Source organism: Coturnix japonica, chromosome 1 (genome assembly GCF_001577835.2).
Source record: "Coturnix japonica isolate 7356 chromosome 1, Coturnix japonica 2.1, whole genome shotgun sequence".
Classification (NCBI taxonomy): Eukaryota; Metazoa; Chordata; class Aves; order Galliformes; family Phasianidae; genus Coturnix; species Coturnix japonica.
Genome location: NC_029516.1, coordinates 24,140,651 through 24,157,232, shown reverse-complemented (window position 1 = coordinate 24,157,232; position 16,582 = coordinate 24,140,651). Strand labels below are relative to the sequence as shown.

The 16,582-nt window shown below is 40.9% G+C and overlaps 1 protein-coding gene across 3 annotated transcripts in view; it reads right to left on the bottom strand.

Annotated features, from left to right (window-relative positions):
• The window catches only part of BMT2 (base methyltransferase of 25S rRNA 2 homolog), a 33,764-nt gene extending 17,185 nt beyond the window's left edge, over window positions 1–16,579 (bottom strand). Inside the window, exons 1-2 of one of the 3 annotated variants that reach the window (XM_015853961.2) lie at window positions 16,337–16,579; window positions 5,037–5,178 (exon numbers count right to left, since the gene is read on the bottom strand). In XM_015853961.2, the coding sequence (XP_015709447.1) occupies window positions 5,037–5,178; window positions 16,337–16,502 (308 nt within the window). In that variant the 5' untranslated portion in view covers window positions 16,503–16,579. Of the gene's footprint in view, window positions 1–5,036; window positions 5,179–6,486; window positions 6,508–15,908; window positions 16,120–16,336 lie in introns of those variants that run through there. The other 2 variants (XM_015853970.2, XM_032442994.1) reach the window with 2 other exon arrangements.
• Window positions 16,580–16,582: the final 3 nt, after the last annotated feature.

Genomic DNA, 16,582 nt, shown 5'->3' with positions numbered 1-16,582 from the left:
CCTGCCACATGCAGGGCCACCAGCCTCCACATTTAATACTAGACCAGGCTGCCCAGGGCCCCATCCAACCTGGCCTTGAGCATCTCCAGGGACAGGGCATCCATAACCTCTCTGGGCAGCCTGTTTCAGCACATCACTTCTCTCTTGGTAAAGAACTTCCCCCTGATATCCAACCCAAATCTTCCCTGCTTCAATTTAAAAACATTTCCCCTTCTGCTATTATCTACCCCTGTAATGAGTTGACTCCCCTCCTGTCTGTAGGCTCCCTACAAAAGCTTTTCTAAAGGACAGACAAATAACCAATTACTTCCTTGCCTGCATTTGTATAGTTGATAGTATTTGGTACAGTTAATATCACTGTTAATTTCAGTCCAGCTCTCAGAGTGTAAATTCTTCCTTGCTTAGTCTCATTTGCAAATTTAATGAGCAGACTGCATTCTAGTCGCTTGCTAATGAAAACACTGATTAGTAACAGATTCAGGGATAGAATCACAGAGCCCTTCTCAGTAAAACAAATATACAACGTAAGCTTTTAACATCCACTCTCCACATTTTTTTTTCCAAACAGTTGTACATTCCCTTAACAGCAAACTGACTAAGATTGTATTTCTTCAGTGCGCTGAAAACTCTCAAAAGACTTTTAAAAAAACACTGCAAATTTAGATGATGTTGTGTCACAACTGCTATTCCAAGCTGGTTAGAACTGCAGATTCTGGTTGTTTCATTATTAAAAGAAAAAGAATCGCCAAGTCAACACAAGTTGTAACACTGATGTAAAAGCAACAGAAAGAAGCAAATCAGCTGGTCTAGCTTATTTTGTCCTAACTAGAACCAGAACAGGCTGGTATTCATTGTCCATACAAAGGTTCACCAGGCTACCTATGCCAGCAAAAATTAGAAGTTAGGACAACTAGAGTAAACAATCTTACTCATCCTACTTTGGTTTAAGCTCTGTGTTGAAGTAGAAATTACATGAAACAGGTGTACATTTCTAAACATCACTTGCTACTCTGCATTCAATTTTCTGAAAATATAAACAAAAGAAAGACAAAAACAGCTGAGCATGGTCCAGGCTTTCTACAACATCACCTGAGGCTTAATTTAACTGCATCTGGAAGGGGACAAGGCTTTGAGTCCTCTCTTCCCATGCTAAAAATTGTTTCCCTTGCCCTCAAACAAAAATCAAACCACTCCTGTACAGTGCAGCATATGGTCAACAGCACAGTCTGCCACTTAGAGCCTTAGCTTTCATGTTTTCTAAAATCTGCACGTGTGTTATTCAATAAAAAATTAATTAAGTAAAAGAGAAGGTTTTTTTCATCTGCTTTAAGAACCAACGTCACAAGATGTGTTTGCCCAGTATGTTCAAGATATACCTTTTGACAAGGATTACCCTGCAAGAAACTTAATCTTGACCCTGAAAATAAGTACACATTCTATATTCTCTGATTCATTTTTCTGGATGTTTGGTTATACAAGAAAAAAATAATGAAAGATATATATATATATATTTTTTTTCCTAGCTAGTATCACGTCTTAAAAGACCTTCCTTAAAAGGAAAACAAAAGCCTGAGCTATCCTTTCATCAACACAGATACACAAGTGGTTCCCAAGTATTTTCAGCATTCCGCTCTCAAATGAAACTTCATTTAACACATCAGCTACCTTCCTGCTGCCATGGTGACACTCAGTTAAAGCACTCAACAAAAGCTTTCAATGAAGTTTCATGCAAGTGAAGTTCTCTTGCATGCAATTAAACAACTAGACACAAGGAGGAGTAAGGACAATGGGGCCTGCCATCTGTGTGGCACACCTCCTGGCTGTTGTCAAGGAACAAAAAAATGCACGAGACAAAGTTGATCTGCTGTGTTCTAGTATTTAGCCGTTCAGGCCCCAGTTTCCACAAAAGGAAGAAGTAACCTTTTATTATTATTATTATTATTATTGATGTGAATCTCCTGGCCCCTGAATGTTGCATGCAGAAAAGATCCCGGCTTGAATTGGAGCTTTACACTGAGTACATTTCAGTGTTTCCTATTGGTGGAGTCTATTCTTAGCATGAGGTCACGCTCGCAGGCCCAAACTGGATATTTATTTGTTTACTCTGTAAATCTTATAAGAACTACCATAAAACCACCATAAGAACTACCATAAAACCACCATCCCACCAAAAAAAACCCCAAAATCAAACAAAAATACACAACACCCAGCAAACAAACGAGACAGCCAATAAACCTCAGTATGCTTCAATTGCTCCTCTGTTGTCAACATGGAACATTATCCTGTCCTGCAGGGAACAAAACCAGCTTACCACAAACTAAGGGAATGCTAGTTAGCTATTCTTTTTTTTTCCCCAAAGTTCCACATATCAATTAACAAGTTATAAAAAAATATAAAGTAGTGTTCCTCACTGTTGGTATTGCTGCAATTCAGTATTTTTCCCAATTATTTTACTCCTCCCTCTCATGTCAATTAAGTTCTAACACCATAAGATGTCTGGGAATCAGTCCTGGGTCCAGTACAATTAGTATTTGCACAGATAACCAGAACACGAGAATAGTCACTACTTCTCTAAACTGCTCTGCAAATGATGCCAAGTTGGACAGAGAAAGAAGATGTAAGAAAACCCAGAATTAGAATTCAGTATAATTTAAGGGAATACAGCTTAGTAAAAGAGAAGTACAAAGGTCAAAGTTTCCACAGAAGTAATGAATAGCACAAACACAGAGCAACTGAGAAAACCTGTAAAAAAAGATTGGCAGTTGCGGACCATGAGCGACCATAAATCAAAGGCACATCAGTACAACACAAAGAAACGAAAACAATAAACAGAAAACCCACCCAAAAAGATCAGCTGCATAACAAGAGTTTATTACAATCTCAATAACTATTTCTTCAATTTATTCATCTCTGACAAGGCCTGTGTAACACTTCATCCAGTTTTGAATGCAGTTTGTTCAAACCGATTCACCTCTTCTGCAACTGGAACAAGGTTACACAAAACATGCCCAAGAAAGGGCTCGTAAGAAACAATTATGTTTACTTCAGTTAAAGAATCAACTGGGAGCCGTCTTGGACAGAGCAACCACAAAAAAAAAAAGTTAAGAGTTCTCAATCCCTGATGAAGTCAGGAAAAGGGTCAGCAAAACTGCTACCGTGGACTTCTGCAGGGCAGACTTTGAGCTGCTCAGGACACTGGTAGGGGGTCTCTTAGGAGTCAGTTCCGAAGGCCAACTGTATCAGAAATAGTGTGGCCAGCAGGAGCAGAGAGGTGATCATCCTCTTGTACTCAGCTCTGGTAAGGCCACACCTTGAATGCTGTGCTCAGTTTTGGGCCCTCCACTACAAGAAAGACATCAAGGCTTTATAGCATGTCCAGAGAAACACAATAAGGCTTGTGAAAGGTCTGGAGCACAAGTCTTACAGGGAGTAGCTGAGGGAACCGGGACTGTTTAGTTTGAAGAAAAGGAGACTCAGGGGAGACCTTATTGCTCTCTACAGCTGCCTGAAAGAAGGTTGTGGTAAGGTTGGGGTCAACCTCTTCTCTCTCATAATGAGCAATAGGATTAGAGGGAATGGCCTCAGGTTGCACTAGGTGAGGTTCAGGCTGAATAGTGAGAAGACTTTCTTCTCAGAAAGGGCGGGTAAGCACTGAAACAGGTTGCCCAGGGAAGCAGTGGAGTCACCATCCCCAGAGGTGGTTAAGGAAAGGGCAGATGTAGTACTCAGGGACATGTTTTAGTGGGCAATAGCAGCGGTAGGTGGACATTTGGACTAGATGATCCTGGGAGTCTTCTCCAATTTTAATTGTTCTATCGTTCTATGAACTACTGATACAAAAGGAATGGTTTCCAAATATTAAATAAAAGCCTGCTGTAGAGAGAAAGAAAAAAAGTTATTGAGTTGCTCAACTTCCAGCAAGCACAGAACACCTCAACTAAACACCACGTTGATGTATTCGATATTGACTGTTTCACAGCCCATGCCCCTTCAACCCCTTTCACCTCCCCCCCGATTGCTTGTTTTACAAGATCCAAACATCTCTGCAATAAAATCAAATGAAGTGATGTCATCCTTGCTTTTCTTCTTTCTTTTGCTCATTACTTTGTATCAGTCACGTGTAGAATGACTATTCCAGGACTACAGGAGAGTTGTAATCTGTTAATATTTAATCTATTCAGTTTTAATCTACAGTGACTTTCAAAGATTCTAGGGAAGCTGGAAACCTCCACTGCTGCAGCATTTTAAAAACAGACTAACAGATACCAACAAAGACTTTATCACATGTAATTGACATATTTCCTCAACGTTGGATTGATTAAAAGAACTTTCGTATCATGATGGGAAATGTGAAGTTTTTTCTATACATCTAGATATGCAGAGACCTTACTATTAGACTTACATCATCATCTTCCTCTGTCTGAAGACATTCCTAAAGGCAGGACTAGTGCATAAATTCTTTTTCAGATAAGATTTCAACAGGCTTTTGTTTTATTCTGCTGTACAGGTTTCACAGTACGCCTCAGATGCCAACCGTGTGTAGGGATCCTGAGTGACTAACACTTATCCTACTTTAAACCTCAGTTTTCTCCAGGATAGAAATAGCTCATCTGAACTCAAATCAGGATTTTACTATTACGGCATGCAAGAAGTTTAAAATCCACGTACTTACATGCTCAAGTCAAACCCACACCTCATTCAGATATGCTCGTTGCATTAGTTCAGTTTGGATTCAGATTAATGCATAATATTACTTCTTAAAATTACTTACAGCTTCAGCACATGAAGAAAAGGAAGTTGTTTGCTGAAGCTGCTTTAAAAAATATATAAATCTAATTCTGGAAGAAACTATTTCATTACAGATTTATAGCTTATAAATTGGAATGGTAAGAAGGTATTTGCTTTAGGAACCAATACATCATTAACATCTTACAGAAGAAATGTTAAAAATTAGCAAATAAATAAAACCGAATGGTATTATAAAGAATTACAAATAGAAATGTGCAATCACATCTTTCAAAGACGTTAGGACTTACCTGCAACACCATTCAATTCGGCCTTCCCCTTCACAAGTTTTTGCCCAGTGATTATCTGCGAGGTTTTTCATTGCCACAGCATATTCACAGAGAGTTTCCTCATCCTCACAGTGTTCACGCCAGATTTTATCAAAGTCTCCCACTGAGCAAAACAACAATAAAAAAAACACTGCACATTAGATACAACGTGTCTCATTATCTTCATGGCAAAGTCCCCATCTTCCAATTAAAGAAGTTACATAATGCTGTAAGAGATTACCTGCATTTAACAAACAAAGTGAGGTCCCCTTTCTCTAGTCAAACACAAAACTTCATCAGGGCTCTGGAGAAGGGAATATCCTGTACTTGAGAAGCTAGCAATATTCTCAGTACGCTGACTTTGTTCAACTTGTTCCGTGAAATTAAAGTTACTGGGAAGTTCTGCTTTTAGGTTTCTGTGGACGGGTATTAAACATGACAAACACTTATAGAAATGAAAGACTGAAAGGTCTCTTAGTTGCATTCATGTTTGCAGCAAGTACTCTGGGTGATGAAAAAAATGCTCAAATGAAAGTTTAATCAAGACTGTAGATTTCTTTGGATACACTGGAAAAGGAATTCAAGCGTTCACTGGTATCTGCCCACGAACTCAATAAATTAACTTCTAAGCAACAGTACTGAAGAATCAAACCAATTGCAGTGAGGGAAAAACAAACAAACAGACAAATTTGTCTGCCATTTTCCACTAACAGCTTTATCTTCATGTTCCTCATCTTGCTAAGAAAGTCTTGCAGGTTAAATTTTAACACTTTTAAGTAATTAAACATGATGATTTTCCCACTTCTGCAGGGATGTATCCACTTCTTCTAGTTTGCTTTACATAATGTACTGCCAAACAAAAACAAGGTGAACACTTGAGGCGCAAGCTATAACTCCTATTATGATTTCTACTGCATGAAAAGCTTTGGTACACTTTACTAAAATACTCCTCTGCCATAAGAAAGAAAGATACATGCTCACTGGCATGATCTTCACTAATTCCTATTATGTTTCTTAATCACAAACGCACACACACATCTAGTATAGATTTATACATAACTTCAGAATAAAAATTATGCATTGATTTTGCATGCTCACATTGATACAGCTAACAGCAAGTTAGTAAAGCTACGCTCTGAGTTTTGACTCTGAGAACAAATATTTAACAGCATGCTTTCAGAACCAGTCTTGTGACCCCTTGATACGACAAAGAAATACTTACAAAGTGCATCAATCATAGCTGACTATAACATCTGCTAAAGCCTGAAAGTAGCTTATGGTATAACTTGTCCTCCTCATATCAGTAAGGTATTTCTAACTCATGAATGAGAATCCCTTTGATGTGCTTCATTTTAATTAGCAGTAACAGATTTCTTTCCACGGCAACTTTTTCTTTTTGCACGCATGCAAAACAGTAATAATGGCTGCTTACCCCATCTGTCCTCCAATTACAGCAAGACTGGGTACAAGAGGCAGAAGACTGAGAAGGCTTTAACCAGCGATCTCAGTTACTGCCTCTGTAAGTTTGGTATAGGGATGTCACAACTATTTGCTCTCCAAAAATAATCATCTGCAATCATCAAAATGAGTCATGTTTCAATGAGGTGTTTACACTGCCTTGCATGAGACAGCAATCAGGATGGAAGGCCAGGGAGTGGACGTGATACTATTTTAGTTTTAACACAACAGAGAAGCTGAGCAAGAAATCACGTATTCTGCTTGCTGTGAGACAAACACATGAGAAAGCTGTTAAACTGGACAAATAAGTGCAGTATCATATTTGAGCAGTATCCATCAGTACTTCCCAAGTGATCCAAGTTCAGGGAGACACACTTTACATCAGAAGGCATCAGCATGGTCCCCAGCTGCCCACCAGCACAGGGCACATCTGAGCAGTGCACACTGGAGCCACAGCCCTGTCAGGGTTCCTGATGGAACTTAGGGCTCGCTTTGCCAGAGCTGCTCTGAAAGCCTTATGTGGAAGTGATCGCACAGGATACATCAAATCCCATTGATGAAAGAGAGCAAGAAACGGTATAGACAGTGTTCTACCAGCAAAGGTAGCAACAAGCACAATCTTTGCTTCCATTTCTCATAACAGAAGTGCTGAACCTATGCAGACAGCATCAAGACAGAAAGCACTAGCTAAGCTTAAAGTGTATCCTCAATAGCTATTCAACTGTGATGCGATTTAGATATAGTTTCATAGTTCTTCTGCCTCCTGACACCAACTCCTTTTATCTTCTTCTGAGCAAAGTTGAGGATGTTCACCTTTCCAAGGGCTGAATGAAGGGCAAACTAGACCACAGATGCAGAATGTGAAATGCAGATACAGAGCAGCAGATCTGGAGCTATTTGCACCCCAGGATAGGAATACTGAGTTACAACAAAATTGCCTGTGGCAGTAACAGCTTTTTGGCACTGAGCTGAAAGGAGAAAAGGAACGATGCACACCATTAGAAGAGACGCACAGAGCAAAACTTTAAAAGCCATGAAGTAATTCCATCACACATCCTACATAAAGCCAACTCCACATGCACTTCTGGTTGGTCTTCTACCCAAACAGATCTAGAAGTACAGAAAACAGCAACATAGGACAGACATAGCCCAGTTTCTGTTTGAGGAACACCTCAACACACAGGAAAAAGGTAGATGAAAGCACAAGAGGACAGATTCCCACACGTGCATGAATGACGTGGGCAAGTTAAATATAAAACAATGCTTTCTTGTTCTAAGGCGTTCAGAAAAAGCATGAAAGGGCAACTTCAAAGAAAAAAAAATATGCTCAAAATGCATAATTAAAGTTCACATAACTTGGAAAACTAAGGGAAGAAAATTCATGAAAAGCTCCAAAGATGGCACTTCTAATTCTGAAGTTCCTACACCATGAAACTCACTGAAAGATGGAACAGTAAGCAAGTGTATGGTAATACCTGTGCAGCACTTCTCACACAAGAACCTGCTGCTGACCCTCTGTCAGTGCTGGGTGTGATGCAAGGACCACTTGTCCGCCCTTTTTTCAAACAACTGCAGACAAAAGGTTTTCTTAAGGGACTGACATAATTGCGCAGCAAGTTTCAATGAAGCATTTGAGGTCCAGTTTCCCTTAAGCAAGAACCATGGCAGCAAGTTATTTTAGCATGTTTTCCACATACCTTTCCAATGTGAGTAAAAAGAAAACACAGAGAAGGGCATTAGACAAATGTACAGGAGCATAAACTGCAGAATCATGCTCCAGTACCGTCCACACCAAAAATGCTCATAATGACTCCTATCTGTTGACAGACTCTCTGGGAGTGACTACAACAGGTCTTGCAACTTCAACCGGTACCCAGAAAGCAGCAGAGCTGTGTATTCAATTTCACAAAGAATATGTTACAATCCATGTACAAATATTGGATTTAACGGCACTAAATATTTATTGGTGTAACCAAAAAGACAGTAAAAAGCCTGCAGAAAGTTTCCACAGCAAAGTCAATGCTTACTAAAACAATAACATCTCCTGTTAGGCCACCACTAAGGCTGGAAATTAAATTAAATCTCTGGTAGCTAATCTAAAGGATTTAAAAAAAAAAAAAAATCACATCTTTGATCACATCTTCAAGTTAATATTTGGTTTCGTGCATTCAACTTTTCATGTCAAATTCCCATAACCATACAGTCACAAAGTTTAAGGCTCCCTGACAGCCTTACTATGACTTACTTACTATGGCTACATTACTTGATTATTTGTTATGCAACTTTAAACCTGTACTGGGTATTGACTCTTCAGAGGCTCAGAACTCCACAGAGGAACCCGTGACACTGAAATCCAGCTTGAAAAACGTCTTATATATAAAACTGGCATAGCACAGGAGTTTCACACACATATCAAGTCATTACAGTCACATCATTTTAAACTTATTTAAAAGCCTGCTAACCTCTCTATCCGAAATTGCCTAGATAATGCTCCTCAACTTGAAGGCTAACTACCAAAAAACCAAAGCCCACCTCTTTCTAGCATGTCTGCCAGTCAGTGAAGAAATAACTGACCAACTCGTAAGTTCTCCAAAGCACATCGTTTTCTAAAACAAAACCAAAAATCCAGTAATATTTACTTCGAATGTGTGAAATCCTCAAAATAACTTCCACTAACATTAATAGTGTGCATAGAATAATCAATCACACCACCAAACTCAACCACAGAGCAATCACCTGCCACTGAAACCTGTCTCAAAGAACAAGTTAGTCACGTAGACGTTATTTTTAAATGACCCTAATTACAAGACGGTTTTAATTTTGGGGAACAGCAATAAACAGGTAATGTTAGCTGCAATTCTAAGGACATTTTTAGTACTGAAAAATTACACAAACTCAGAACACCCCTCATTCTACACTGAATTATAAGAACTAAAGGTCTCCACAGTACAGTGGGGGAAGACCAAGTCTGCCGTTCTTGATGGGCCAATCTCACACTAACTCCTCTCTCCCAATGGTCTGCTTGTTAAAATAAAATCCTGCTTTCTTCCATCCTAGATTCACTGCTTGGCTTTGTTAAACTTTAAAAGATTATTCTTCACAGAATGTTAAATACAATTGCTACTTGGGGTACATTAAATGAATAGGAAAATTAATAAGTTGTTGTTCTTCAACTAAGACTTCTGACAGAACATTTCAAATCAAATGTATTTTAAATACTGTTTTCATGTAGCAAAACAGAGGTCAGCTTTGCTAAAAACAGCACTTTTCATTTAAGCCCGGGATAAAAACTCAAAACAACTGATCTGATTCATTTTCCTTCAACAAGTCACAAAACAGCAGAGTCATGTGGAGTTAGGTGCACTATCCGCACCCAGGAGACAACTCTGATAATGATGCTTTCCCTTAATTCCCTTGCTGCCAAAAAGAGATGACTGCACTGTCTCAAAACCAATGCTATCTTTTATACTTTGCCTGTCACCAAACTAGATCTAATATCCCTAAATGTATCTGGAACTATACCCTTAAGATTGAGGTAGATGCAATGTGGTATTAGATTCTCCAGAAGAAATACTTTGTTAGGACTTGAGGAAGTCTGCAATTACACAGCTATTGTGTTCTTTTGGTAAGTTACACATTTCTGAATTTAGAATTAGCTGTAATGAAGAAAAAAAATAAAAAATAAGGGTTTGAACTCCTGGCTACCTACATGATAATATAAATTGGTAATGGCAAAAGATGAAAAGGGGGTGGGGACAGGATCTATTTGATGGCTCAAAGCCTTCCTGGAGCACACCATTGGCTTCTATGGAACAGAAAAAAGAAAAGCTTAACACACTGACTAACACCGAAAGGAACAAGTGACATGCTCATATTTGTCCAACTGTGTTAATAAAGCTCTGTGAATTGCTCACTGTTGAAAAGGAACCTATGCCCACATTTACAAGCACCAATGACAATGCTGGCTAACTTCAGCTGACAGGCTGCTAGCCAGGGCTCTTCCTAGCAAGCAAGATCTTCCAGCTTTCCTTTTTGCTGTTGTTGATGCCAATGCACTGTGGAATGAAAAAAATCCATCTCATTTTTAGCCTCCTAAGACTGCCTCTCACTTATTTGCTGGAAACAGGAAACATGCTTCTCCAACATGCCTATCAGTACACAGGGAAGGAAACCCTACGTCGTGCACTGGGCTAAAGCTGAAATCAAATTCCTACAAATCCTTAACGTGATAATATTTCTTTATTAACAGTAACTCATCAGTTGAAATTCAGTTGCACTAATAGATATCTGGATGCTGTGGCAGTGATTAATTACACAAGGAATATTAGCTAACACTCTGCTATTTAAAACTCTCAGTGCATACAAGCCAAACCAGAAACCTACTAACATCTGTCCTACTGAAACAGCACATGAAAGATGCTTGGTATTTCTGCTTCGCTGCTGACCAGTTTTACACGTCTGGATACAGAGTGTGAACTTCAACTCGGACAAAGTTCAAGCAAACAAAGCCAATATTTCTGTCTTCTCTGACTTGTGTTTAGTTTACATTCCTTAAGATTTACCTGAAATGTCTCACAGGAAAATCCTATTTGACAATGCAAAAATATTGCAAACATATATATATATGTGTATATATATATATATATACACTTCTGCATGCACATACATATTAACATATATTGATATATCTATATAGATACTTGACAAGGTCACTTGTACAAAATCACAAGTGGTAAAAGTTCTAAGTGTGAATCTAATATCCACATCTTCACGTGAAACAGACTTCCAGGATATGTTCCACTTGCTATTTAGGGTCAACTTTTATCAACCCAAAGAATGATTTGTGTCTCCAACCCACCATAAATCACTTCAAGGACTGATGGCTGTCACGCGGATGTGAGGAACCCGTTAGCAATGGCTGAAGCAATTACTGCCCCAAGGTGCTGACTGGCCCTCTCTCTTCCCCAAACCTCACTGAAGGACCAACTACATGCAGCATTTAACATCTCCAAAGAGGTAAACACATTCACATGGTACTGATTTTAGATTTGTGTAAACACAGGGACAAAAGCCTGAAGCAGCTGAGGCAGAGGTACAGATGCTGAACGTGCATCAGGAACATCGTCTTCCCCGCAAAAGTGATAAAAAGGAGCTGAGAGAGAGGTCACATACAGCTGCTTGTTCAATGGATTCCAGTCTGTGCTGTAGCTAGTGGGCATCCATAACCTGCAGCCTAGCTAAACAATACCCGTGATTTTATTAAATGCCCCCATTGTCCTGTAAAATATTATGAGATTCCCAATAAAGCTTTCACTCAAACTGTGGCGTACAAGCTGTAAAGACAATTGTATTTTCCCACCTACATCATAAAATAGCATCAATTTTCATTTCAAATGAAGTGGCATTTGGTTTCTTGATTGAAAATGTAACAGTATCCCCAAATGTTTCTTTCTTCCAGAAAATTAACACAAGTGGGGAAAGATGAATGGAAATCTCTCTCTATACATACATTCCTCCAGTAAACCAGCTTTAAGTTTTCATCAAAAACGGAGCAACAGCTGTTAACATACCACATAGAGCTCAGTGACAGCTTTCCTGTCCTGTGAATAAAGTGAAACAGGAAACGTTTTGAAATAGTGACATGAGGGAGAATTTAAGTTTTCTCAAGGCTTTTTTTTTTCATGAAAAACATGAGAGGAAGAGATCATAAAGCAAGTGACTTCTAAACAACGCTTCTAACATCACTTACATACTCAAGGTCTTCGCTGTTGTACAGTCAGATTCTAAAAGTTCTTCTAAGTTTTCCAACAGGAAACAGTATCACTTTATGATTCAAATACAAAGTACAGTATTAATGCAATACCAGCAAAACACTTCCCAAAACACTTCCTAAAACACCTTCGCAGATGCCTCAACATTCTTCCACTTGTACTAAGTGTAGGTTTCCAGGGAGAAGCAGGCCACTGCAACACATCTCCCCAAACTATATATGTAGCTTCATCACTGAAGGCAATGCTGAACAGAAAATGTTTATTTCTGTGTGATTACAAAAGGAATAGAAAGAAAATGCTGTCTCTGTATGAAGAAGGGATTTTTATACCACTGTAAATCTTAACCCTGCTTGGCTATTATAAGCAACTGGGAACAAACAAGCTACTATTACGTTGCACATGCTCAATAGATCACTCTTGGCTCCTGATAAACCACTCAATCTGCTCTACCGAGCCTGTCTGTGAGGCCTGACAGGCATCACCAGGCTGCAACCAACACGGTGATGCAGGTACCAGAAAGGTGAGCATTGGAAAGCCTTGCAAACTTTGGGTCAGCTGTGCTACCAGGAGACAGAACCACAAGCAACTCTAATCCTCCAATCTGTCAGATTTTTCCAAATTTGGGTTTCAAAAGAACTACAACAACCAAACAACCCAAGCCCTAATTTCTGTACTTTCCAAGTGCTTATGTCAAGTACCCAGAACTCCAAAGATCCCTGTGAGCAAATAGAGCTAAGCACCTGAGAGCTGTTGTCTCAGCTTTTGGATTTCACTCTGGTGTGTGGAGTAATTAAGACTCCACTAATCCATTTGGATAGGAAACAGAAGCAGCAGCACTCCAGACAAACATTCTCCATGCTAATGAGATAGGTTCCTCGGTGAACACTTTCCACCTCAGTGTGCTTGTTCTCACTTGAGAATGTTTTCTTTAGGCAGACAATGCTTACAGGCTCACCTGAAGAATGACGTTGTATTTTTAGGAACCACTAGACAGGTTCTGGCTGTGTCTATCACTGCCTTAAAGGAGTCTGACACAACTTTTTAATGATCAGCTAATTTAGCTGACACATTCGCTTAGCACAGAAAAGAATTCAAGCTGATCCATTTCAAACACAGTAAATGCCTGTCATAAATACACTGGCATGGACCATGACATTACATTGTCATGGTAAGATTCAGTTTCAACTAATTTCAGGAGTTTGTGGCTTTTCATTATGAAAAGACTGCCCAGCCCTTGAGATGACCTGATGCTGACTGAACTTTCTTCTACTGACTACTCAGACTTTGGGGGGGGGGGGGGGGGGGGGGTGGGGGGGGGAGAAAGAGTTGTGATGAAATGCTAGTTCAAAAATACTGCTTTTGCACTTGGATAAGTATGTGACTTCTTTAGAGAAGCATTAGCTTGCCGTTTTGAAGCACACTGCCCTAAGTTTGGCATTTTCCAGTAACAGAAAGAGAGAACTACCGTGGGAAATAAATCCAGCAACTGTGCCGACCATAAGCAAGGCAGGTGATAAATACAACACAGGCCTTGCTAATAGCAGCAAGGCAAGTGAATTCTCAAAGAAATCAGCTATTAAAATCAAAAAAAATGGCCGTATCACATCCACCAACAAACTTCTCTATCTCTCAAAGACGCATGTAACCTCCTTCAACACTTCTAGCACGGTAACTTATGATCATATTACAATATTAAGTGTTCCCCTAGACCTATTCACACTATGTAACATCATATACCCTTCAGAAAGATACTGAACATGCTTTCATTTTCCCTCCAACAAATTAGTACAGATAAAGTACCAAAGTCCAATCAACAGCAATTCTAATACTGTTTGCTTACTTAGATGAAATGGAAATTAGCTGCATAGAACTGCAGTAACCATGAGAAGCAGTATTAATTAAAACAAAACAACAACTAACCAATACAGGACTGGAATAATGCAAACAGCCCTGTTATTGCTCGATATGGAGCTGGATGTACTGCATTGTGGAAGCAAGAGGCTTTACCTGCATAATGAAATGTAAGTACATAACCAAGGATGAGTTTTGTTCATTTGTTTTTGGTGGGTTTTCTTTGGTTTTGACCTCAGCTTTTTCACACACTTGCTTTGAATTTGAATTTTACCAAGAGATCACAGATTATTCAGCCACGTTTTACTTCTTCAGCAAACCAGCAGCTTTGATTTTGTCACAGTAATGTACTTGCCAAGTCCTGTACTACAATACAAGAAAGAGGAGAAGGCACTTCAGAGGTCAAGAGCATCACAGTATCGTGATTTGACAATGATACTGAAGGAATTTCAGAAGGAAATTCTCAAGTGTGCTTTCAGAAGCAGAGAAAAATGCGAGGAGAAAGACTCAGAACTTCCTTCCACAAATGAAATTGAAACAACCTAATGGGTGAAGCACTCCCACGAATCATAGGCAACTTGTATATGAGTACAATGAGTACAAAATCCATGGATGCTTCCCTGCTGTGTAGATGTGATTTGATTACCTGTTTTCTACACCCTGTCCATGGAAATACTCACAATGCTGCTAAATTAGAGTGACTAGAAAATTAAAGTTTTCAGTATCTTACAATTTACAGGACCTACAAAATAAATCAGACTATTACTTTTAATCAATGACACTGAACTAAAGATAAAGCAACTTTGCATAATAACCTGCCCTCTGCTGAAAAGTATGCTCAAACTTACTTGAGCATACATATATATATATGTATATGGCTTTATATTTCCATATAGTATAGGCTTCCATCTAAAACAATTCAGTTGATACAGAGATTTCTCAGTTTCTTTAAGTTAACAATGCCAATGTTCATCTTTTTTAGTCTACATATGTTCCAAACTAACAGAGCTGTGACCTGCAGACAGGCAGACCCCTTTGCCAGGATCTGACTGTTTAAACACACTGTGTTCCCTCAACCAAATATCAGGCAAACGCAGGAGATCCTTCCTTTGGTTTTGGCTCACAGTAAGGCCAAAAACAAACAATGACTCTTGATCAGTGCCTCCATAGGTAGTTATCTGCACCCAGATCCCACAGACAAGCTGCTCATGTGGGGATTCCAGGGCCGGAAATCAGTCCAACCTCATTTCTTTACCAATGTGTCATGGGAAGACACGGAGGAGCTGCAAGAACTTGTGTCTAGAACAGTAAGAGTTTCAGTTTTACTTGTGTCCTCCTGGAGGCACAGAACCAGCTGTTTGCCAGGCCACAGAAGAGCCGTGGGCTCACTAATGGAATGAATGGATGGTTTTTTTGCCATCAACCTGAGCAGCCCTGCCTGTGGCTGAGGGGTTAGAGCTTGATGATCCTTGAGGTCCTTTCTAAGCCATTTGATGATTCTATGAAAAGGCTACAAATATTCCAGCAGGGAATATAAAGATAACAACAACAACAAAAAAAACCCCTCAACTCTGGCACTCACGTTAAACCATTTCTGTCCCGTTTTAAGCACTTCAGTACCACCCAGAAGAACCTCACACACAGGCATTAATACTGATGACCAGCTAGATTTTTAAGAACACAAAGCAATCCACGTTACAAAGCTTGTCCCAACTCTTTCTCTCAGTGCCCCGGCTGAGGAAAGGCGCAGAGCCACAAAGCCTTCCCAGCTCACCGTCCATCTCTCCGACTCCCGACCCGCTCTCTTCATTCCCTCAGACCCCGCAGTTCGGAGATGGATCCCCGATGCGAAGCGTCTCCCTGGAGCCACGGGCACCGAACGGCGCCGCTCACCTGCCCGCAGCCCATCGGCGGCGCAGCCCATCTGGAACCGGGCGGGCTCCCTCCGCCCCCCGGCTCATCCTAAGGACGGCGCTGCGGGAGGAGCGACCCTCGGGACCCCCGCCACCCGCCTCCCGTAGCCGGAGCAGGAAGCTGCCGCGGAGCCGCTCCGAGCCGCCCCCCCCACCCCGTCACGCCCCCTTCGGCGGCGGCCTCGTCCCGGCCGTCCCGCGGCCCCCGCCGCTCCCGCCGCCCGCGGAGCTCAACAGGGCGGCCCGACCGGGGCGGCGCGGAGGGGGCGGCCCCCCTCCCCGCGGTTACCTTCGCGGTACTTCTTGCGTAGCCGTCGGTGGACGCTCTTCACCACCCCCGAGAGCTTCTCCTGCTCCAGCTTCCGCTCCTGTTCCGGGGGCGGTGGGGGTGGCGGAGGCGGCGGAGAAGCGGCAGCCCCGCCGGGCCGAGGCCGGGACCGGGCAGCGGCCTCCATGGCTGTACCGCTGCTCCGCCGCGCAGCCCGGCCCACGGAGGTGTGAGCCGGGGCGACGGGACAACGCGCATGCGCCGCCC